Source organism: Xiphophorus couchianus, chromosome 18 (assembly GCF_001444195.1).
Source record: "Xiphophorus couchianus chromosome 18, X_couchianus-1.0, whole genome shotgun sequence".
Classification (NCBI taxonomy): domain Eukaryota; kingdom Metazoa; phylum Chordata; class Actinopteri; order Cyprinodontiformes; family Poeciliidae; genus Xiphophorus; species Xiphophorus couchianus.
Window position 1 is genome coordinate 9,997,807 of NC_040245.1, and position 26,197 is coordinate 10,024,003.

General features: G+C 37.1%; 1 protein-coding gene across 1 annotated transcript in view; it reads right to left on the minus strand.

Annotated features, from left to right (window-relative positions):
- The window catches only part of LOC114161983 (chloride channel protein 2-like), a 141,032-nt gene extending 122,053 nt beyond the window's left edge, over window positions 1-18,979 (minus strand). The window contains exon 1 of the mRNA XM_028045725.1: window positions 18,149-18,979. Within this exon, the coding sequence (XP_027901526.1) occupies window positions 18,149-18,151 (3 nt within the window). The 5' untranslated portion in view covers window positions 18,152-18,979. The remainder of the gene's footprint in view (window positions 1-18,148) is intronic.
- Between the last annotated feature and the right edge of the window lie 7,218 nt (window positions 18,980-26,197).

Here is a 26,197-nt window from a genome sequence, read left to right on the forward strand (position 1 = left end):
GAAGGAGGGGAATGAACAGACTGGGAGGAAGAGAAAAAAACATTAATCTAACAGAACACATCAAAAAAAACTATCAAACGAGGCCAATATGCGAAGATTTAAAAAGATGGCGTATTATGAGGCCAAGGAGAATAGAAAACAGTTGCACCATGTTTTGATCATTTTGTAACAGGATGCCAGGAGAGGAAGTTTTGTCCTGAATGAATAAATCAGGTGTGCTGTAGGGCATAAATAAGGGGCAGTCAGACAGTGGTGAGGTGTGCAGTAGGAATTAGAGATGATTATGAAATCACAGCAGAGACTGTGATCTGTTGTGAGAATAAAGAACAGGTGGAGGAGAGATTGGAGAATATTCTGAAAAGGCAATGCAGAAAATGATGCAAAGGTGAAAAAGAAAAGCAGGTAATAGAAAAGCTGCACTGAGTTAAGGCTTTGAAGGTGGTTGTGGTTTAGTGCCCACAATCAACCATTCCAGCTAACTGGATTTGGGGACAAGGCTGAGACTGTTTGGACACGTAGGAAGAAGAGATGTTGCACATACCGAACACAGGGTGTGGAATAGAATGGAGGAAAGAAAGAAATAATTTAGAAGGTGGAAGAATAGAAGATATGACTGCAGATAAATATTTTCCATGTTGGTGACTAAACAGGGTTTACTGTATGCAAAAGAGAGAAATACTTTAATTTCTGTCTTTCTGTTCAGACACAAAGCTGAACTGACAGAACAAACACATCTGGAGGTGTCAGCTCCATCTGATTCACGTGGATGATTTAATGCTGGCTGTCTCTGTACAGTTTCTGCACTCCCTTCTGTAAGGACAGATGAACAGCTGGGTGCTCTTCTAGCGTGTCATGATAACAAAGAAATAAAAATGATAACGTGCCACTTGCTGCAGCGCTCCATGTTAGAGGATGTTAAGAATCTTGCGAGCCTGGCTGTCGGTTCACTATTGTTGGCTCACTGTTAATTATATCTTTATACTGCAGTTACCACTGATCATGCAGAGTGGGTTTAAAAACCCTATGAAAGGAAGTGCTTCACGTTTTATGATTTCTCGTTTTCAGTTTTTTAAATCTTGTACAAAGATGCTTTTTGTTTTACTACTTAGCAGATATTGAATTTGTTAATTAGCTGTTTGTGTTTGATATTTCACTGGTTTCAAGTTTTTCCCCCCCTAATTCTTAATTATTTTTTCCTAATTTCTTAAGAAATACCTGAAAGCAATATAACTTCACCTCTCACTACACAGATTAACTCTAGATCAGCTTTTCTACATGCTTTATGTCTTTGTTCCAGAACACCTGATTCAAATGACTGCATGACTTTTTCCTTTCTTCTTCCTGTCCTTTAAGTTTTGTCCTCTAGATATTTCTGCACTTTTCCCCTATAACACTGCCTATTGCTTCAAGATTGTATTCCCTGGAGTCATTAAATTTTGTGCCATACACTTTGTATTTTCAAATGATGGATTAAACAAAACCCAGCCCTATTGTAAACTTCTTCAACAGCTTTCTCCCCGGCATGTCTGCTGTATTCTTTGGTCTTCATCATGTTTGTTTACTAATGTTCTCTAACAAACCTCTGAGGCCTTTTACAAGCTCCATTTATACAGAGGATGAATTAGACCCAAGTGGACTCTATTTAATATCAGGTAAAGCTAATTGGTCCCACAAGACGTTGTTCAGAGGTAATAATAAAAGGTCAAAACACAAATGTACACTTCACTTTTAAGATGTATAAAAAATTACCTTGTGTTAGTCTACGACTTAAAATCCCAGGTGTTTGGTTGAAAGATAAGAAAATAGAAGAAGAAATTAAGAACTATGAATACTTTTGCAATTATTTACTTACTGTGGATATGCATATGTTGCTGCACCAGAGGTGACTGATTGAAAACGTAAACTGATGTTAAAATTCAAACTTCATAGTTACGGGATCTGAATCCTTTCCACTTTGTGCTTTTCCCCCAAGCCTCAATTCTAGCAATTTTATGGTAAATGTGTTAATAGAGAGACCGAATGGTGAAGCTGTAGTTTTTCATTTTCTTTGCAGCAAGAAGGTCCTAGATTTGAATCCTAGCCTGGGGATTCCTTGTGAGTGTATGGACTCCTTCTGACTTGGGAAAATAAAGCAAATAGAATCCTACAGAAAATTTGCTGGGCCCTTTAATATCTGTTCATGCTGCTCGAAAAGTAACTTTTCAATGAGACGTCGTCTGGAAAACATAAACTTCACACAGAAACAGATCTAAAAAAAACACTGAAACACTTGAAACCCCTCTAAATGTAAAAAGAAAAAAAAAAAGTTGATTACATTTAAGTTGTGTCCTTACTTGAATGGATAAAAATGTATTACATGTTATATGCAAATCTGTTCATCTCTGATTTCTTAAACAAAATATTGCAAGCAAAAAACAAACAAAAAAGAAACTCAGATTGGAATAATCAGGGAATGACAAAGTTATTTGACAAGCACAGAAGATAGTGCCTTCATAGCTATGCTATTGTTTCATTATTCATAGATCAATTAAATAGCAATTTTTAAGAACAATATTTTAAAGACTTTTTACATGACAGGAGCAAAGGGAGCAACATGATGAGCACCACACTGCAGGAAATGAATCATTCAGGCAGCAGCTGAAAGACCATCTGGCTGGTTTAGAGGCGTCTCCATTCAGTATTGTACTAAGTCTTAAGAATTCTACATATATTATACTTTTGACATCTGAGATCAGTACAGTTTTACATTTGTGTCATTTGACAAACCTTTTATCTTAATTTTTTTCCCTCATCATAAACTCACTGCCAACACTCCGACAACATGCTGTTAAGCTAATTGCTTTCTCCATAAGCTTTTTTTTCATTCACTACAAAGCTTAAGGGGTATTGGCATCTCATATGTTTTTTAATATTTAGTCACATCACTAACAAAAACTAAAGTGTGTTTTATCTGGATTTTTGTGATACATCAACACAGAATTGATTAATTGCTAAGGTAGAAGCAGCACCGGGCTACAAGCCACTGGTATCTCCGCCACTCTCGGTTTTCCATAAGGACGCAGCCCAGCGCAGCAGAGGGCAGCATCCCAATAAATCTGCTGGATTTATTAAGGACGCAGCCCTCCGTCCCCAACGCTGAACCATAGTTTTGTTCACTCCGAGTTTACGTGCATCGGCTCTATTTCCCTCCTATACTGCCAGATCGAAAGCCCTCAACTTAAAAGCCGCATCATACCAGTTTGAAAACATTTCTCAGTTGTACCGGCTGCTAGCATGTGCTTGTTCTAAATGAAAATTAGCACTTTCTTCTTTGATTTCTAATTTTGACTTCCAATGATTCACTTTCTGCTAAAGAGCCCCTTGGTGGTTGAAAAAAATCCACAGAAAAGCAGCACCGCGCTATTGCTGGGTTTCAGTCACGTGATCCAAATGACGGCGAAATTCAGATGGAGGGCCGGAAGGGGATTTCAAAGGTTCAAAACAAAGCAAAATTGATCAGGAGTAGCTAATGCCCTAAATAGGCTGGAACAGACGAGGTATCTCAAAAACATACTCGTATATTTAGGATATGATCCGAATTATCTTGGTAAAAAAAATACTTTTCATATAATCTTGAGGATTTACCCAGTGTGGAGGCAATCCACATAACTATCTGGAGCTGCAGACCTCATATTATACCAGGAGCCAAGAAAGCTTTCAAAAGCCTTTCAAAATACTATCATTTAGTTTCAAGTTGGATCAAGCATTTGGGATCAAAAGAAGCATTAAATGACTGTCAACTTGTTTCTGCCAGGTGAGTAGTGAGTTGTGCTATTTTAAGCAATTAATCTATGATAACGATGCTACCGCTAACAACGAACTAATCCATGTTATTTCTATGAGCTTGGATCTGCCAGTAAATAATTTATTTAGCTTCTCTAAACCCAAATTCTTGCTGGAGTTGTACGTTAATGTTGAGTCATTGTAGGAGGCTGGATTCAGGTCCAATGTAGGTCAACTATTAACACCGATCTACAGAAACCCCATGTTGTGGCCAGACACGAAGCAGGTGGGGGAATAGTCCAAGCTGATGGTATATTATATTTAATTTATGTAGCTTTTGTTGTTTTTTTTTTAACATGAAAATCCCACTGAATAAACATGAATGCTTGTCTTTCTAAGTAACTGTCCAATAAAACATCTGAAAATATAATTGAAACGATGCGATCATTACCTGTTAGAAAGTGGGCGCTGAAAACTCTGGCATTGTTAGTTTCCGCGCCTCCTGTTTTTAACTAGATTGTTGATCCACTTTTCTCCTTTTTTTCGGTACGTATTTTAAAATTAACTCCCTTGTGACCAACTACCTTCAAAACACTAAAATAACGTTTATCTTTCTCTCTATTAGAACGGTTGGAACAACCGTACGGGACACAGACTTTAGGCATTTTGATGTTGGATCAACAGAAGTAAATGGGCTGCATTTACTTCCGCATTGGGTGACGTCGGTGCTACGTCATCTGAAACCCAGCAATAAGTCGCATGGTTCAAAGCGTGGGAAAAAAGTAACGACTTATAGTCCGAAAAATATGGTATTTGCTTTGATTTGCCTGAATTTAAGCGGGAGAGTTGATTACTAAACAAGGAGCAGGTGGTTGATTAAAAACTGGGTGTTGCTGTGAGGAAAAGCAAGAAACTGAAGTTGAACTAAGGACATGAGAGAAATGGCCGACAGGGAGCAGAATATATAAAATATCAAAACAAAGCAAAAGCCAAAGTCCCAAAGACCTTGACAGCTCGGGAAAAATAGCAACATTTAAATTCATTATTAAAAGTTGCTTATTACTGCTTTTTAAAGGCAATAATGATAAACAGATCGACGAAAGAGAAGACGGTGCTTTGAAAAACCTTTTCAACAAACTTTGGAAGGTCTGTTGTGTCAGCAGAAGCTGAATAAGGCAGTTTTCTATTCTCTTGCAGAACTGGGAGACAATTTCTCTGCAGAGGAAAAAAAGCCACTCAGCCTAACAAGTTGAACTTCCTAGTCAGGATTTCTAGCTCCACCCGCTACGCTGCTGCCATATGACTCATGGTTTTGTATTTAAGGAGAATTTCTGACTCAAGCTTCAAAGAGTGAGAGTCTTCAGCAACATTCTGCAGAAGGTGAGTGCATTTCCTATGATAGAAATAAGGTTTCGAGTAAAGTAGGAAGGCTTCAAATAATGCCAGTTCTGATGTAGCAATGCTATGTTGATATAGAAATCAAGCATCATCAGCTCAACATCAGTATCCATGTACATTGAGTAAAAATAATATGGAGAACCGTAGAGGCTTGAAAAGGAACTTCCAGCCACAAAAAAGTAAATGTAACTGATCAAAAAACAGCTTGAAGATGGTGATTTTGACCGTTGTTGTGGTAACAAAGATGGATAGACGATCATTACACAAACATATAAAACACATTTTTATCAACTAAATGTTAGGTTTCAAATATGCAACAACTTTATTTTTAAATGTGTGCAGAAGACATTCAAAGAATTACATTTGAGAAAGAAAAAATAAATAATACAAGTAGCATTTAGTTCTTGTGGAGTACTTAATGTGGTTGCCAGAAAGAATTTGGCTCTTGTTCTTGAAGCTTCTAGAAAAATAGTTAATTTCTCTGCTCTTGTTGAATATATATTATACCTGCCAGCAATACCTGATGTTTGGCAGGTTGACTCCATGAGTTAACATGCAGATAAACTCCTTCCAGCAAATTATTTCTTTCTTCAACTCTTACTTCATTATTGATGCTGGATTAGATCCTAGCTAAGACATGTTAATTTTTATTGCTTAAGTTAATGTAAAGCTAACTCAGTCAAAACAACTGTACACAGTCATGTGAGTTGGTAAGCTGCATAACCTAAAGCACTGTTCATTAACATCAGGGTGTATTTCAAAATGTATTCTTTATAGGTGACACAAGAAGAACAAAGCAAAACTGAGAGCAGAATGCTGGCAAATAAAATAAAGCTAGAAAATCTATTCAGACAGAAACTCTTACAGCAGACACAGCAAAAACACTGGGGAAAAATTAGCAGAAGCAAGCCAAGATATGAAGGTGCAGCGATGAATAGAGATTACACAAATAAACACCTGCTTTCTCTGCCCCACAAACACTCATTTTCATTAGGTCAGCATAATGATTTATCAAAATCCATATCAGATTTGTTGGCAAGATGATGTCTAAATTTGAAAAAGAAGAGGGATATATTTATTCGGGGGGGCAGAGGGGGGTATCAGGTCAGGATATCTGAGAAAAGTGTTAAAAGAACAGTTTGTTTTATTTGAGTTACTATTGGAGCCTCTCCATGTCTCTATGTTCAGCAAAGTGAATTAGGCTCCAGATATTGTCACTCAACACATGCATAGAGGAAACCATTTATCAGCTCAGTGCATAAAACTTGAACTTTTTGACACCTACATGCACAACATAGCTACATTTTAGAGAAGCAACTCAGAAAATGTACATATAAAAACATTGTTATCAAAGCTTACCATCTTGATGAACTCTTTTGCGTCATATGAGATGTTCTTAAATTGTTCCATTAAAAAGAAGCTCACATAAAATAAACTATTCACCTTTCCACTGTATGTGTAAAACAGCAGCTCTATCCAGCTGCCAAGCAAACTTTATGCCTGCTTGTCTACATGGAAATATTTTCCATCAGTTGAGTTTTGCTGAAGATGTTGTTCAGCAAATCTTCTGAGCCTGGCAAGCCCTAAAGTCCTCTGTAAACTCATGTCACTAGCTTTGTAAGAAACGTACAATGACACATTCATATGAAGGATTTCCTGCTTTAGATTCAATGTGTACAATTGTGCATTGCTAACAGTGTAACAAATACATTGCAATTTATGAAATGAAATGAAATTTAGAAGCCATTTCATTGTTATTTTACGTTTTATTTATACATGTAATCTAATTTAAACACAGGCTGTCATTTCCAAGATAAAATGTTATATAGTCAAAGAGAGGCATTATGTATTATAGAAAAAAATATTCCTTGTGTTGGTAAGTCAGTATGTAATCAAAAGAAAATGCTGCAATAATTTCAACCTAAAATAAAACAATTTGTAACACACTTTAACAAAACTGATGATATTGACCCCCAAATAATGCATTTATAAATTATACTTATGATCAAAAAGGATCAAACTTGTAGCACAGGATAAAAATGCTAATTTATTTCTTGCTTTGAAAAATTCAAATATCAATGGCTTAATCCTTCAAAATGTGGTGCAATGAGAACCCTCACGCTATCTGCCTGCTGCACTTGGAGACTTATTGCAGTTTTTTGCATATGAAGACTTCAACTAAGTTTGCAGTGATTGTTCATGTCAGCACCACCAGCAATACGGGGAATTGGTTTGCAATTCCCCGTACTACAAAGTTGCATCACAACAAGAAGGACTTTCTGAGGCGTTTGTTTTTTACGAGCATGGGTGACATTTTTCAAAGAATTCTGGTTTTCTGAAAAGCATGCATCCCAAGTTAAACAAAGATTCTAAGCCAACCTTAGGAACTCACAGAAACAGCCTGATTCACAGAAAAAGAGTTCTGTAGTAGAAACACGCCCACAGTGACACTTTAAAATCACCTAAGATTACTTTTAAAGCTTTAGCTTCACACCACTGACACGTTATATCTGTGTCCAGTTTAGGTGTCACTATCCATATTTCTTCTTTTTTGTCTTTGCCTGCAGGAGCCTCTGCAAGAAAGAAAACAAGAAAGAGGAGCTGAATGAAATCCTGCACATTTTAGAGAGTGTGTGCTTCATTCAACCCTATTTTTCTAAAATATCCTGTCCTAAATATCCTAATGTGATGGACCGAGTTAAAAACAGGAGGAGTTCCTGTTTTTAACTCGGTCCATCACATTTCTTGCACCAGACTACTGTCTACTCGCTGTGAATAACTTTATTAGCTTTAGATATGTAATCTCAGTGTGATGCAGTCTTTTTCTGCACCGTCCATCAATGGACAAGCTGTGAATTAGTTACCGAGTCCTTAGGTGGAGAAGTCATTACTCGTATAGAGATTGAAGAAGCACCTGTGAGGGTTTGTCGGCAAAGCAAAGAAACATTCAGGATAAACATCTTGTCAACATCATCTCTCTCTCTCTCAACACAGTAAACACACATTTTTAGTTATATTTGTTTCTTGTAATTTAGCCATTAAATCCCAGCAGAGCCAAACATCCCCACTACAGAGATCACCATCGGACACGAAAGAACCCCAAACTTCACTAAACTCACACTTCAGCTGATTACCTGCTTCGACAGCATGATGAGGCATTTCTAAATCATGTGGGAGCCACCTGCAGCATTGTGAAGTCTTTATTCTGCTCTGACCTTGCCATCTTAAATAAAGTTTTCTTGCTGACACTAATTTTTAGCTGTTAGGTATGATGGTTGAATAGCTTAGGTGGATTAAGTCCCACAGCAAACAGAAATCCTGTAAAGGAGAATGAATACCCTGCAGTGTGTGTTGGAACATCAAGGTTTATAACAGCTTTTGATGCCAGTAACAGCAGGGATTTTTTTTACTCAGTCATGAAAATAGAGATGGTCTATTTACTCTAAGGTTATAAACATGTAAAAATTATGTTTCTTACAGGGCCAGTCTTCTTTAATCAAACTGAAAGATTAAGTTGAGTTTTACAACTATGTTTAATGGAACATATTTAAAATGTTTATTTGTCAACAATACACCTTTCTGTGCAGGTGAGTTCCAGTCAGGTCACATTTCTCCAGCTTTTTACAGTCATTTTAACCCTCGGGTAAATTTAAGTCAAGATGTCAATTAAAATATCTATTATGAAAAAAACTCAAAAATTAATAATTGAACTTTTTTTTAACCAAATGTCACCAAAGTGTTTATTCAGAATCTTTGATCGTTTTCAAATCATTTATTTTTATACATTGGGTTTGTCAAATGATCAAAACCTTCAGTTAGCTGTACTGGCCACCTTTGAAATGCTACAATGTAGTGTCATCAAATTGTGACCAAAAATGAACCAGTTTTGTTTCTCAGTATGTATTCCTGATTCACAATTTTACCTCTGTATTGTGGCATCTGTCTCTTCTGAATCATCACTGACCTGGCCTAGGAAATTAAGAACAACTCATTAAGACTGAACATTTAAGGGATGTAGTGATTCCCTTCTTGTGTTGAAAACTATATATTTTCTTAGAGAATGGAATTTTAAAGTTAGTTGAAATTGTTACAAAGACTAAATGGACACAAAGAACATCAGAATTCTTCCAAACTATTGAAACCTAAACCTGGTAAGGTGCTGTCTGTGGTGCTGGTCTCTGTTTGTTAAATAATTAGATGAAAATATTGAAAGCTGCTGTTGTTTTAATAGCAAAAAAATTTCAACACGTATCAAGAATGTGCTGACATTTTCTGATGACAACTTGATTTTATATTTAATAACATTTTATGTCATGTAGTCTTTTAATATAGTTTGACCAAGTGATTGGAGTGTTGGTTAGATTGTATTGTTCAAGAAAGCTACACAATCGTACATACTGTTGGGAAAATTAGTATCTAAGTTCATTTAAATTATGGATTTAACTGAAAGGTTATGTTTTCATGTTATTATTCTTTCGTGACCTCTTTTCTTTACTTGACACATTATTAAATGTTCTTTGGATGTTTGCTTGAAGATTAGAAATGTTACACACTCTTCTTGTTTTATCAATGTTTGTTTGGAGATGAGAAATGCTCACTCACTCTTCTGGTGTTATCAAACTGCCTGTCTTAGACGAGTCAGCTTTGTGTATTTTAAGAGTGTCCCAGAACATCCTGTGGCAGAATTCTCTGACGAAGCTATCTGTGTGACTATGTGAAGAAACCCCAAACCTCTTTTCCTTGACATGATTTTAAAAAACAGCTGAGAGGTGAGAGCCGTTGGAGTTAATCCGAGACAGTTGTTTGACTGCGGTTCTCCATGTCTGGCTTCTCTCCCCTCTTCTGCAGAAAAGTAATTTGTGTCTCTGGTTGATTCCTTGCAGGTTGGGAACAAAAATAGACCCAACACATACCATCAACCCCAGAAAGCATGACCTATGAATATTGCCAGTTTGTGTGTAACAACCCTCTGAGCTCCACACCACTCCACCCAGCATGCATGAGCCCCATTCCTCTCCCTGGCACAAGACAGAGATGTACTGTACATCCCAACTTCTATCGTTTGGCAGCTCAATCTCCGTCATCACATCTTTCCTGAGCTTTGCCTCTTTATGTCTCTCTCCTGACTCCCAGACCTTTGACCTCACTTCAAACATTGAACTGCTCACTGCTCTGCACTCAAGACTCAATCCGAAGACTGATGTTGGAGAAGCAGATCTGCTGCCTTTAGGCTTCTGCGGCCGCTGATGGTTCACCAACGCTGCTCCATTAACCTCTGAAGTTTCAGATGAAGACCCTTTAACTCATTTCTCTGGGGTTCTGGCTTTAGAGGCCAGACGGATAAATTTAACAATTAGTTCAACCAGGCATTTTTGTCCTTCCCATGTTCTGGGTGCTGCATGCTATTACCACACCACCAGTACTCCCCCTAAAGACGAACAGACATCTGGTCGACATTCCAACGCCATCAGTGAGTGCACAAGCAGTCGGATAATGATTGTCTAGCTCAAATAGAAAAAGCAGACACCTGTAGACCTTATTGTCACTAACTAGTCTTTAGTTGGGCCCACAGAATTGAAGCAGTCTTACTTACATCTCAATTTCTAAGCCTCCACCTCCAATACTGTATTGGAAACACTTCTGTTTCTGTTTCTGTTTGCAATACTTGTTATATTGATCAAAGAATGAGTCAGATCAATACATTTAACTCAGACAGTCCACACTCCAGTCTCTTCTTTCTGATATCTTCCTCTCTACACTTGTCGCAGTCTGGATTATTTCAGCGTTTCTTTGCAGACAGATTAGAGTCAAAGATGTGTAATAGTGATTGATGTTTGGTTAAAAAAAACACAATTACTTGAGTTGGCTCAAGTAATTGCCTCCGACTTAAACTACAGGAGTACTGGAAAGTGTCTAAAGAGGCCAAGAGTGATGGTGAGGAGATGATTCCTGAGAAGAGAAATGGGGAGATGACTGATGTTTTCCCAATGAGAAACATGCCTCAGTGAGCAGCTGACAGATGGAATAGGTGCAATATTAAAAATAAAAAGTTCTCTCTAGAATCTGAAGGAATTTCACAGTATAATGAAGTCAGTTAGATTATTGTTATCCCTCTATGGTACCATATCACCCCCAGGCAACAAACCATTTCTGGACTGTCACAATGCATTTTGCTGAATGATGTAGCTCTTTAAAAAGAAAGGAAACCATAGGAAACCAAAAATATTGCTTGAATTTGTCACAACACTTTCAAAAAACTAAACCCATTTTTTTTTTCTTTTGTGGCAGACTGCTGGAAGCAAAGTACCCATTGACCTAGTTTAAGAACTTCCTATAAATGCTAAATGGCCTGTACGTGTATAGCACTTAATCTAGTCCAGAGGACTCCAAACTGCTTTACACAACATAATAGTAAGCTACATTGTAGCTATAGCTGCATTGTCTGACAGAAGCAAGGCTACCATAGGTAAAGTATCTTGAACAAAGACAACGGCTGAGATGGAAAAAGCCAGTTACAGGATGAATTAACTCCTCACCCACTATAGCCCCTCTACCATCCATCACTGGTCCATCCCCTAGGCTTAGATTTATCTTATACTTGATGACGGCTAAAATTGACAAAAATCTCTTGACGTTTGGTAGTAAAATATGTAAAGTCAGTAGAACTAACAAACACTGCAAAAAACATTGTGCAACATCTGAAACCCTCTAGAAATTGATGAAAAAAATATTTTTATATAGAAAAGAAATGAGTATTTAAATGAAACTATTACTTATGTTCATATGATAAAAATAATAACAGTCCCATTGATCTGTTCATGTGACTACTGTGGAGACGAATGATTTGAATAAATTGGTGTTTTGCTTTGGGAATAGATTGGTCTACTGTAGCCTTACTGGGGGTGAGCGATTTGGTTCATGACAGATGCTAGCCTAGCCATGACCTCTTCTCACCCATCTACTCAACACAATCCAATGGTAAGACAAGGAATTAGCTTGGTCTTGGGCTCGACAAAAAGGAGCTGATGCTACTCAACATAAAATATTATAAAAAGTGTCCTCCACTCTGACTTTTACCTTTTAATGAACCAAATGTCTGTGCCCAATAAAATAAAACAAATTTTTAAGTCTCACAAGATATTTATCCGCATTTTTGGTGCTGTTTCACTGACCATGCTGTCAAATCCGTAAACTCAAAAAATCTTACATAGAACAATATGAAGTAGGCAAATTGATCTCAAATAATAGCATGTTGTCCTGATTCGTATTCAAAGACAGATAATAAAAAAGTAATTGACATCTATTTGTATGGAAAGGGTTACAGAACAATTTTTAAATGTTGAAACTCCAACTAGAGTCCAATATCCACAAAATGAGAAAACATGGATCAGTGGTGAATTATCCCAAGACTGGCCAGCCTACCAAAATTACTTCAGGAGGACATGAGTGAATAATCCAAGAGGTCACAAAAGAACCAAGAACATCAAAAGCCACATACACCGTGCTTGGCTCAGTTAAGAAAAGTGTTGATGATTCAAGAATGAGAAAGAGATGAGATCCAAGACAAAATCCATTGCTCAACAAAAAGAAAACAAAGGTTTGTGTTATACTCTGTGTGTGTGTGTGTGCGGGGGGGGGGTGATTCAACCCAAAGTTGCAGAGCAGATGTAGGCAGTGAATGAAGCTGAATAACTTTATGAAAAAAATGATCTACAAAAACATACAATAAACAATGGAGAACCAAGGAGGAAGAGCAGGAACAGACAGGAACAGGATGAAAAGAAATGGAGAATAATGGCAGAATCCAGCAGCGAGTGAATGTATGGGGCTTTCAACCAGAGGAGTTTGATTACCAATAAGGAACAGGTGACTGATTGGTTGCAAGTGAGAGAAGGGACCTGACAAGCAAACAGAGAGAGAGAGAGAAAGATGCAGAGAGCAAGGAGGAGTAACACCAAGAGGAGAGCAGGGAAAACAAAACTGTAACCAAACAGAAAATAAATTAATTTATTCTAACAAAAATAACTAAGGCTTGCACAGATCAACAAATGAACAAAAATGCAACCCAGAAAAACACTAAACAACCCAGGATTCTGATGGCTTGACATAGATTTGCTGAACACCCTGAAGGAACAACAAGTTTATTTGGGTGATATAAAAAGACAATGCTGCACAGAACCCATGATTAAAAAAACTAATTTTAGGGTGACCTCGTCAAAGTCTGGACTCACATCTGATTGATTTATGGCCTGCCCTTAAACTGGATGTTCAAGTTCAAAACCCTCTAATTTGGCTGTCATAAAAATTACTTTTTAAATGAGAGTAGACCAAAAATTTCCCACTGCAATGTAAAAGGCTGTCTGTCGGTGATCACAACTGGACGACAGTTGTTGTCACCAAGCGTGTAATAATGGCATAAATGTTATATCAACAAAGTTGAGTGGTCTATTCAAAGTTACAGGCACCAGAAATGACCACTATTTGTTTTTATGGTCTTGAAGGAGGGCCTCTAGTCGTGTCTGGAGCTATTTTCAAATGGTTTTCATGGTGAATCAAAGTATCAGAGCTTTATATTTCCACTTAATCATTAAAGGTCCACCTCAAATGAACGAGTATCTACTCAGCAAGTGACAACCTCAATTAGGAAGTAGAACAGACCAGTAAATGTGAAAACTGTTTTTTTTAAATTACACACAGTTTTATATACATAAAAAAACAAAACAAATATTCAAAATAAAATTATACATTTCTGTTCCAGATGAATGAATGATTTCTGGTGGTGTATATAATTTTTTGAAGTGTGCAGTGGTTGAGGTTGGTGCAGTGGTTGTTTTAGGCCCCCTAGTGGAACAATCAAGGTACAGTTGAAGTCAGAGTTCGACTGTAGGAGGTTCTTTCTCTGAATTCGGTGCATTTTGTGTCTCACAGGTTTATCTCGAAAATTTTTACATAATGCAGACCACATTTTTGGAGAAAATCTAGAAATGGAAACATGTGTCTTGGTAATATAACATGCAAATATATTTTAAAAATGATGTTTTGAAAAATTTTATAGGTTGTTGAAGCCTAAAGGTCAGCCAAATGAGCATGTCCCCACTGACCAATGTAAATTTTTCACTGAATATAAAACAAATAAAAATAGCCAGTATCTGCAAGTTATTTGTACCATTATAAAATAACTATATGAATATTTCTTTTATTGAGGTATACTTTAACCGAAATCAAAGGAATACGAAAAAAATACATAAATTATTTATAAAATAGCACTTTATAATCATGTCACTCCAGTTTTGTCCAACCCTGTAACAACATACTTTTTTATAAATAATGGTTCAGTCCAATTTCCTCAGCACCCTGGAAGTGACATCACTCAAGTCTCTTCCCACTCAGACTGTAAAGAGAGTTAAGCGTTAGTATAGTTTCTTACCTATATTTGATTATTTTTTATCCAAATATTGTCATCATCAAGCTCAAACCTTTCAACACTTTCGCATGTAAGTTATATTTATTGTTGCTTGGGAAAAAGTAAAGAATGGTCTTTGAAACACATATTAATTTCTTGTTTTCATCATCTCATATGTTGCTCCATACCCTAGCTGATGTGGACATATGGAAAACGTTTAGTGAAAATCTTCAACCCCGTTACAAACACGGTGATTTTGTTACGGGGTTGGATGTTGGACTGTTATTAAGCCAGTAAGAGTGTTCAACCCTGATACAGTCTGATCAACTTTTACACTGAGTTCAACCCCATTACTTGATACATTGTTATGATTTTTTTTTTTATAATAACAGCAAATATTAGACTAATATTTGTTGGACTGAATGCAAGGTTTAAAGAATGAGTCAAAAACATAACTAAGCCTGATTTAATGTTTATTTTAAACTGTATTTTCATAATTTATGAAAAGTGCTTTTACATCAAGTTGACATATTCTACTTATCAGCCTAATTATTATGATTCAGAAACAAATAAAATATACTTACAATTAGTTACAATTAGTCCTCCAGGACTATTATAAATATTAAGTTATTAATTTCCTCTTCCCTTTTGTTACTCGTTCCACTGGGGAGAGGCAAGTTTTATAAGCCATTGGAATCCTTTCATTTATATTGTTCAAATGTTTATTTTTCCTTCTGTATTAATGATAGGTGTTTGGATATTTTCATTTGAGTTGCTATTACGCCTTTATAACATTTGATGCATGCTAACACTATTATTTTGTATAGATTGGGTTGGAGAACTGGAGCACATGCTATGTGCTAATGCTAATATCTCCCGATTGACAGATTGACGAAGACTGCCTCCAAACCCATATCTGATGTTTTGTGGTTTGTCCAATCACCACATAACACACATAACCCAGAAGTCCACCAGTCACACAGGCCTTCATTCTTCTGCGTTTGATCTCACGATGGTGGAACCAAAGGCAACTTTGCAGGGTCAATTTTGTGCTAAGTTTCTGAATTTCTCTTTATGTCGAAGAGGCACGACAGAAATATCTATTTGCACAAATTAGAGATTTTGTTATTTTTTTACATTTTATTTCCCGAAAGAAGAGGCCACATAATTGCTCACTAAAATGCCCCTAATATGTGTGTAAAGACCAGCCACTAAAAAAGCCTCGTGATTTGAAAGCCAGCTGCTGATGCACAGCTATCTTGTGACACAATGAGCTTTAGCCACCACACTGAGGTGAGGCCTTGGGGAATGTCTGTCTGCAAGTCTGGCCGCATGCATAAGGACTATGATGATGTAAGGAAAAACAAAGTGTGGGGAGGCCACAGGACTGGAAGCTGGCTGGATCATGGAAGCTTATTGATGGTGAAGGTGTGCAAAGATCTCCAAACAAAGCTCTGCCTCTCAAGTTAAAGATTCAACATTATCCTCAGTTTGTGGGCCTCCTCAGTCCCACAAATATTCATCAAGAACAATGGGGTGTTTATTAAACATAAACCTCTTTACACACTTTCCAGTACTCCTGTAGTTTAAGTCAGAGGCAATTACTGTTAAACTAAAATACCTGCAGGACTTGTTTTTTTTAATCAAACATCAATCACTATTAAACATCTAAGACTCTAATAGGGCTGTCTGCAAAGAAACGCTGTGAAATTGTCCAGACAGCCACAAGGAGAAGAGACTGGAGTCTGGACTGTCTGAGTTAAATGTATTGATCTGATTCATTCTTTAATAAACATAACACCACCAATGCATGTTGCAGAATAAGTAACATACTTTGGTGTTAGTTTTGCAAACAGAACTGTTTCCAATACAACATTGTAACTTAAAAATAAGCTAATTTGCAAATTAGCTTATTTTTCTGACAGTTTCATATTATATTCTGCAGCAAATGGATTAATAAACATGTCTGAATAGATTTTCTTCTTAGTGCTGATATGTTGTGAAATGAACTCTGAGTCAGAACTTTCTTAAAAGTAAGAAAAAAAATCACAATGAAGGTGAGCTGCTAAAAATCCACAGGCAGCAAGTAGTGACATTTTATAACACAGTCAAGTAACCATATTACCTTGAGGTTTTATAAAAATTCTATGTATGTCAAATATTACTTAAAAGAAATTTGGCTTTGTAAATTAGTGCACTGAAATTGAGCCTCTGTCTTTTTTAAAAAACACCTGCTCTTTAACATCTTCAACAAATAGTCCACGACGACCATGAGTTTAAGATTCTGTCCAAAACAGAACCTTAAACTCTTCAGCATGTTGTATAAAACATGAACTACAACAATCTGTGCTTCTGGAAAGCATGAACAACAATTCCCATCTCAGCATTCGGCAGTCTTTACCAATATTAAAAAGACTTTCCTTTGTCAGACGAATCTCAATAAAATACTTAAAAGTTTGTGGATGGAATGTGGTAAAGTGTGAAACGTTTAGGGTTTTTTTTGTCAATTCACTAAAAAAACTGTTGTGCAACTATTTCTCTAGACTTTCAGCAGTAAAGAAAGACAAGTCTATAAATACTAAGAGCTGATGATATTTTTTTCTTCAAAAAGCGCAACCAGCATTTTTAAATGATGCAGCAAAAGTAATTGATAATTACCAAGTTAAACCATCCACAGTTTTTTTTTTTTTAAATACAGATCATGCATGAGTAGCACCGTGGACTAGCCTCTTCTTTTGCTCCTGGTATATATTTTTTGTTTGCTTTTACAACTTTAAAACTTTCATAAATCAAAGTTATAGAATAATTTTACCAAGATTCTTAAGCTCGTCTGAATCTTAACCAGTGCTAATGCCAGAAAGCATTAAAAATGCTCCTCTTTGAATTCTTGCTAACAGAGTAAAAGTTATATCCCTCTTGACTATGTTTTAAAAAATCAGTTTCATGCAGAATAGTCATCTTAATCTCCAACTGCATAAGTGAAATACATTCAAATGAATTAAAAGAGTTAAACACTTTTATTTATCACCATATAATCTACAAAATCAGATAATGACTTTAACTCTTTAGCTTCCAACAATGCACTCCCATATTTATGTTTGTTTTTTACAGTGCAGGAGTGGAGTACACTTCTCATTAAGTGGAGAAAACCCTTTCTAGATTCTAAGAACTTTGCAGAATGCTCCTGTCGCCCCTTTATTGAATGGCGCCCACTTTGGTGTGCCACATTGTCCACATCAACAGCAACCATTAAAAACCTGCCTTACAACATATCATGTTTTCAGTGTAACATGAAGGTTGAAACTCGTAACGTTTTATAGATGCAGATTTCTATTATAAAAAAGGAACAACTCTGAGACATTATAGATGTTGGACTACAGCTTATCTCCTTCATCAACAGATAAACTAATGCTTCTGCTTTATTTTACTTCTCATCTGCCCAATTAACCAATTACGTTGTGTGTCAAACTGAAGCGGCGGTTCTCTCCCCTCTCAGCCCTTAAAATACCGTGTGACACGTTGCTGTTAATTTTCACACAAGCGCAGACAGCGGGCATGCAGACGCACCGTGCGCAACGCACTCACCATCCTGTCCTGGGACTTTCTGGGTGTTCCCAGTGTGTCCGGTGAGTCCCCAGAGGACGTCCTGAAGCGGCGGTGAGCGGTGAGTCACCTGCTGCTCTCCATCTCTCCCCCTCAAAGCGCTGAGGGTGAAGGTTGGGGAGGGGAAGGGGAAGGCTGGAGACCCAGCGGGTCCCAGATGCAAACACTAACTGACAAAGTTGACTCAAGGCAACAGTTTACTCCTCTGAGAACTTGACTGAGTGATCCTGGAGCCTCAGGCGACCAGCAGCGACAGTGTGGTGGGAGGAATCCCCTCCCGACTGCAACAGCCTCAACTTCAAGTAAAAACGTGGAGAAAACACACAAAGTCTTTGCCTGACAGCGCCCTGCTTAGGAATGACAGCATTTCTTTAAGATAACCGCTGAACGACGGGAAGATGCTCTTCGTGGCATTCAACAGCCGCTGCGTGTTGCATTGCGGGTGTTTTTGCCGCTGCAGGATCCCCTCGCAGTCACACTCAGATGCACACGAAAAATCAACGAGTTCATGGATGAAACCATCCGTTTCATCTGTCGGTCCAGATGCGCGGACTCCCGGCGCGCACTTTCACGGGGCTGGACAGCCTGAGAGACGGCGGGGCTGAGGGGGGAGAGATGGGGGCGCAGCGGAGTGCGCATCTCTGAGTAAGGCACGCCACGCCGGTGCGGGATGAGAGCGCGGAGGAGAGCTACCTACCTGTGGGAGGTTCTGGAGAACCGAGTTGAGACGGGAACATGATTTGGAAGCTATAAGCCCTGGAATTTGTTTCTGCTGCGCGCAGGAGGGCAGCGGCTGGTTCACAGCGCCACGTTAAAGCTTTATCAACACAATCCACAAGGCCTGACATGATTTTGTTTGTTTAATAAATGAAATCCAAAATTTAAAAACCGTGCTTTGTATTTAGTAAAATATGAAACGTGTGGCAAAAAAAGCAAAACACTGCAAAAATCTGAGAAGGAAAATGCTTTTTTATTACAGTGATGAATTTATAGCCAACCTTCAGCTCAGTTCTTGAGCATAACAAGCGCTTTAATGTCTTATAATTATGAAGCAACTTATTTAAAATAACTGGCTTTTGTTTGAGGCATTTAATCTGTCTTAAAATGTCATTGTAGTTCGTATAAAACCAGCATCTTCAGCTGGTTAAAAGGCAGTTTTGGACTGAGTTGCAAACTTTGAGGTGACTCACTAAAGCAACAAAATCTTACAAAGTATTTTTTGTTTTGTTTCTCGAGCAAATATCTTATTACACTTGAAATAAGGCAAAACCAATTTACACGTAATGTTTGAGCAGGAATAGGAGCTTGCTTCATGTCAATAGTTTCTTAATATTGATGAAAAAGTGCAGGTTTCACATTCAGATTATTTCACTTACAACATGAGAAAAATGTCTTCTCGGCTTGTCAGTGTTGAGCTTTTGATGAGGCAGCTCCAAATCTGTAGATTGCTATGCAATTACACTTGCGGGTAGAAAATTTGACTTTCTTTTTTCTGTTTTCAAGCCATTTCTAAAAGACATAATTTTACTCCCTGCAGTGTGAGACGTTGACTGGGCCCACGTTTCATCCGTGCAAGATTGGTTTGGGCCTTTTTGGGCTGTTGAGACACCTGAGACTCAACAGCCTAAACTCTCTCCATCAGAGAGTTTATTCTTTAATCAGCCTGCTTCATTTCCAGCCAACAATCATGAAAGTGGGCTACTAATAATTGTCTCTGGGATGCTCCATTGCGACCCCAGGCCCTTCTAACCCATCAGGTTAGAAGCACTCAGAAAGTTGAGGAGTCAATAAAGTAATTTGTGGCTTCTCCTCAATTTCACTCCATTTGCACACAGATGGCATTACAACAGCTGAGATCCCAAAGCTTATTAATCCATGCTATTGTGTTTTGAAATCTGGATTTAGATTTAATTACACCTTAAGTCCCCCTGGTTGGAATCAAAGGTTAAAAGGTCACATAAAAAATTAAACTTCTCAGCTGCTGCTGAATGAATTGACTCAGTCCAGTCATTGCTGCTATGATGACTCAAAATAAAGCAGCTGGTGCATTTTTACTTTGGTTATCTGCAATTCAATTCATTTACAGCAGTGTGTGACTATGAAACCTTTTGCTTTGTTTTGTAGATTGGAAAATGAAAATGTATGTCCATATTCTCTAGTGCTTCTTGCATCCAAACTGATTCCATCAGTGTTTGATACAAAAAGAAGAAGAAAAACTAAACTGTTAGTTTGTTTGCTCTGTCAGAATGTGGGATGGCAGAATTTATCTCTGCATTTATTGCTCAGTAGGAACAATGACAGTGACTGAAGTCTGTCTCTTGAATATATTGTTGGACATTTTTGTAAGCGTTCACATTCTCAGATGTTCACACTGAAGATGTGGAAAGGTCACTTCCTGCATCGAACCACTGGAACCTGAAGTTCTTTAGAAAGAATGATGCTTTAGGGAGCTGAAGAAATGGAACTTGTTGTTTCTTTGAGGCAACAAATGCTCTGTGTATTTTTGAGAGGGTTCTATATTGCTTGAATATGCATCAGACAACTCAGTGTACAATTTTATATACTAAATGTCAGGCATGATGGAGGTATTATCATTCTGGGGGTCTGTTTCATTGTATGTTTCTGCCATGTTGCATAAAGTTGGTGGGATATTGAATATGGGGAACTATTTTAAAATGTTTAAAAATTTTCTCAAACCAACAGCTATGTGGGTGAAATTTAGACACAACTGGCAGCTCCAACAGGGCAAAGGTCATGCTCACTGAGCTGAACAGGACCCAAAAGCAGAAATAGTCAAAGGTGCTGGTAAAACATGATTGCATAATAAATATGGTAACTTAACACTTAAGTTTGATTGAGTAGTTATGGTAACATTCACACATTTTTTGCTTTGAATTTCAAAACAGATTAACATTTTCAGTGCACACTTTACACAGCATAACCTATTGAATGGTCAGAAGGTTCATAGTTTCCATGCATCCACTCAGAAACAGATCCTGGACAGAGCAATGGATTCTCCAATCACCTTTCAGCTCCCCTCACTTACTTCTGCAGGGCTATATGTCAATGCAAAGTAATAGTTAATTATGTTTAATCTTACTCTGGCCAAATGGAAAACAAAAAAAAAAAACATTGATTAGTCCCATAGTCTTTAGAGGACATTCATTTATTCATTCGTCTTTTTGATTATTAATTGAACAATTATTAAACGAGCTTTGTGAGGTAACAGTGGTGCCTCTTGTTTTGTCCTACATTCTGACTGCTATGATCAATGAGGCGTCACCTAATCTGCTCCGGAAGCAGCACATTTTCCCTCTAATGCACAGAACTCCTCTGAGAAATACAACGCGGTTAGATCAAAACTTCCTTCGTTTCATCAGTCGTGCGAAACAACTTCTTTTTGTCACTGCAAATATAGGAATTTCATTACCAGACCAAATGGTAGAGATAACAAACACGCTTGATGAATCAGGGCCTACAGATGTAACATTTGGAGATTTCTGGTCCTCAGAGGTATTGACTGGGATTTGTCTGGATGTGCAGACTAGAGAAATGTCTCCAGCATGTGGGAGATGAGCTGAGGGAGTCTGTTCTTCTGATGCTAACTTAACAGTTTTTAATGCTTCCAAGACAAGGAGAATAAAACAGAATCAATTGCACACAACATATTTTAAGATGTTAATGCATGGGACAACATGAATGGTTCTTGTTCTCTGAAACCTCCACGCTGAACTTTCAGAGAACGGCTGTGATTGTAGCAGAAGTTATGACCGACTGACTTTGTCAAATCTGGCTCTGCTGTCACTTCTGAAGGCGCAGCAGAGCAAGAAACTACAATAAAAGCTGCAGGAAGAAGAGACATGCAGGGAGTTGGCGCTGTCATGTCCAATAACTGCTGGTGTTACTCATTAGCATCCTTCTTCCATTGGTAACTTGAATTTGTAACCCCACAAGTGATTTATTGATTTTCGTCTCACAAATAGCACAGCCCCTTAGCTTAAGAGTTGACACACACCTATAGATTTTTATCCCATTTTCTTCTCCTGAAAAATAGTTTAGACTCAGTCGGTTTGGATGCGGAGCAACCGTGAATATACATTTTCAATTACTGCCAGATTCTAAATCATATTTAGCTTTGACTTTGACTGGGACATTGTAACACTTGAATGTGCTTCGATGCAAACCATTGACTTGTAGCTCTGGTTCTTTATTTTGGGTCATAGCAATAATTTTTTGGAAGCTATTAAAGTTGAGAACAGAGGTTATAATTTGCTGACAAGAAATAGTCTGGTAAAAATAGCATGTACGGTAGAGCTTCCGTGCCACTACTGAGCAAAAGACCACAAAGGTCGTTCACCTCTGGCATGAAAGCACCACTTATTAGGTTTAGGCAGCTATATAGTTTTACTTTTGTCCCTTATTTACATAGCTGTTTTTCCTAAATGATGAAATCACATTTTGGATTAATTTAAGTTATGTTTCTCTCCCATAAACTTTGTGTGACAATCTAAAACATTCAGTGGTGACATAAAAGTCATGACAGAGGAGATCAGTAGGGGCACAAAAATAAAAATTCACAGCACTGTAAGAGAACTGGTTGTCCTCCAGTAACCAAATATCTCTAGTCATGTGCCAATAAGCTCAGCAGCAAATTTATACAGCAGAAATCAAAGAGAAACCTCAGCAACTCCAAATCGTCACAGTCAGAAGACGATAGATGTGTGCAGTTCAACTTAAAAATGCTTCTTTTTTTTCCCCAAAGAGAAATTAAATGTCATAACTCATATCATCCGAGACAAGTGAGCTCTTCACTCAACTGTTTGAGAAGTTCTACACAGAGAGAAAAAGTAAAGCATCCAAGACTTTTGCCCTCTACAACACAAGGTGTTTGGCCATGTATAAAGCATCATGTGTTTTCCTTTCATCCCCAGCCCGGAGGGGGTTTCATTGATGCAAGCACAGTCTCAACACAAAGGTGAGGTTCATAAGAGATTACAGTCAAAATCCTTTTGATATGATAAAAAAAAAACTGTTTGTTCCAGCTTCAGAGTGACCTACCTGCAGTTTGAAGGTTGGAAAAACTAATCAGGCCACAGCAAATCAGCAAAGGTAAAAAATTATAATTGTTTTCTTGTAACTTTGCCTTTCACTGTTTGAGGGCTCTTTCTCTTTGAGCTGTATGAGTGGAGCAGCCGGGAAACAGGACTGCAGTCAATTAAAAAAACAAAAAAAAACAAAAAAAACAAAAGAAGCATCCTGGAGCTGTGTTGCAAGCTTAGGAACCGGTTTACGATGCTATATATGGCTTGTGAAAATACAGGCTGTTAAACACTGTAAATCCCTATTTTATGGGTGTGAAAATGTCAGTTCAGATGTTCACAGCAGAGGGCAGCAGTGCTGAAATATTGATGAGGCTCTGCTCACTCAGCTCGAGTCTGCTCAGCAGTGTGAGACAAAGACATCGTTTACCTCGACCTTTACAGCATTTCCTTTGGTAAGCGCCGTTTACACTTGTGCAATTATTTCCTACAGGACACGTTTTATTAGATTTATCCTTCTGAGTAAAGTTACAAATGGTGTCACCTCTATTTTTACACTTGTGGGTCACTAATTGCAAATACCCAGACAAGTTATGAAGACATGAAATCCGATAAACTGGATTTTTAGGGGTTGTACACTAAAAACCGTGACTGAATAATGGTGTAAGGTGTTGAAAGGATCATAAATAGATAGCAGATAAATATAAAACCTGTAGTACAGACCACTGTATAGATTTTCACATTTACTTTACAGGGTCTATAAAGAGTATTCTCCTCCTTGGATGTCGCTTTACCAAATCAAACAAGTGCAACAAAATTGTGATTTTCTTTCTTTGTCTTTTATTTTTATTTTCTTTTACAAAAAACTTCTTTTGAGAAATTATTTCAAAGGTCTGACACTACCAAATGTTCCTGTATAATGTGTTAAAAGTCAAAATTGAAAACAATTTAAGCACTTGTTCCAGTACTTATTTGCTTTAGCGCCTAAATAAGTTAGAAAAAAAATGTAATCTCTGGTGATACATAAATTAACAAAAACTTCCCTCATTAAAAATGTTTATAATTTACAATCCTGTAAAAAAAACTATTTGGCCTTTTCTTTTTTCGTTCTGCTTTTTTATGTTTCAAAGCATCAAACTACATTTCAACATAAATGAAACTAACTAGAGTAAATATAAAGTTTTCAACTTATTATATTAAGGTAAAAACCTTTTCTGAGTTTAGCCCTATGTGAAAATGCATTTAGTTTTAAATACAGCATTTGTGATAACTGATAATCAGTTCTCTAATTATACACTCTTTTAGTCAGACAGGTTCTATTTGAATAATTTACTCAAACAGAACCTGCATAGATCTAACAGTAATTGACCCAAAGTCTTAAATAGAATCTTCAAAATAGATTATAATGAAAGCTAATAGATATTTCATGATTTAACAAGCAGAGCCATTATATTTGCACATTTTGAGAGACTGACTCAGATTTCTTATCGCTTAATAAATAAAATTCTGATTTAAAAACTTTTTTCTGTATTTGATCAGGCAGCTATCGTTGTTTGTTATGGAATGTCCTAGTATCTGAAACATTTAAATATGACCACAAAACAAAAACAAAAAAAAAAGAAAAAGTCTGATTGAGTTGTTTGGTTTTCTTGACCATTCAAGGATGTAAAACAGACATTTTAATGTTGCTACTTCCTAATACAGTGCCTCTGTAAAGCAGCTAAATTTAGGCATCTAAAGTCAGACTGTGTTCTAGCCAAATCCTTTATTTTATATTATGCAATTTCAGTTTTTAGAATACTTAGAAATAGGGTTTGATAAACAGCCAAGAGTGTGTTTTTGTGATCATCAAATCTTGACTCACAGCACAGTCCTAAGTTAACTTGTCAAGAAGAAAAATGGAGGAGTGTAAATCCCCGTCTTACTGGCACAGTGCTGTGATGACAACTCATGGAAACTAGAAAATAGTTTTGAATTTGGAAAATCTTTTTATAGTTTTCATTCTCTCTCTCTCTGTGCTTGCATGGGATTTCTCCAGGTTTTCTAGCTGTTTCTTGTTTTAATCGTCTCTTTAAGGACTTTTTAATTTACTGTTCTTTGGGCCTTAGTCATATTTTTTACATAATAAAATAAAAATTGAAAAATATTATTTGTAAGAAAGAACATCCTGACTTTTCAACAAAACTTTCTTGTGCAGACATGTGTACTAGCAAACAAAAATACAAATAAAAAAATCATGTAGTTATTGTGTATCCATTTTTGTGACTTGTCAGAGGACTGCAGATGTGAATTAGCCCATCAAATGGTGACATTGTCATTTGAGTTGTACTGTACATTGTCTCTTTTTAAAATAAGTTCATCATCATAGTGTAGTAATATATTTTGACCAGGAGAGCGCAGCAGTCACAGCTTTATAGCGATGTGCTGGAAAAACTGCTGGCAACAAAGTGTGTGTTCCACGTTCAGGATTTTGGACATGTGTCAGTCTGTGAGTGTCTGTTTATGTTTCCATCTGTGTGCTTTCCCTGTGTGTTTGTCTTTTTTTCTTCCCCTGCATGTGTGTGTGTGTGTGTATGAATCTTTATTGTTCACAAATAGGGACAGGGAAAAAACGCAAGCTAGAAAATGAAAGAAAGCAAAATAGAAAAAGAAGGAGAGAAAAATAGGGAAAACGGATGGTAGGGATTTGTTGAAGAGCTTCTCTGATGTGATTCTCAGCAATTGCTCTGATATTAGTAGAAGCATGATTTATTGCAGTATTTAAAGAAGCGTGGTAAAATCCCAGCAGCTAAAAGAGGAAATGGGTGTATAACCTTAGCAACATCTATAAATCAGCAGACATTTCCTCTTTTACTAACAAACCCTTTTTATTTTGTTTCAACAGTATTCAATAAATACAAAATACAAACCTGCTTCATATTTCACAATGATGAAAAAAGCAAAAACAAAAATGACTTAAAGCAAAACGGGAAGAACCAAAGCTGAGGCGAAA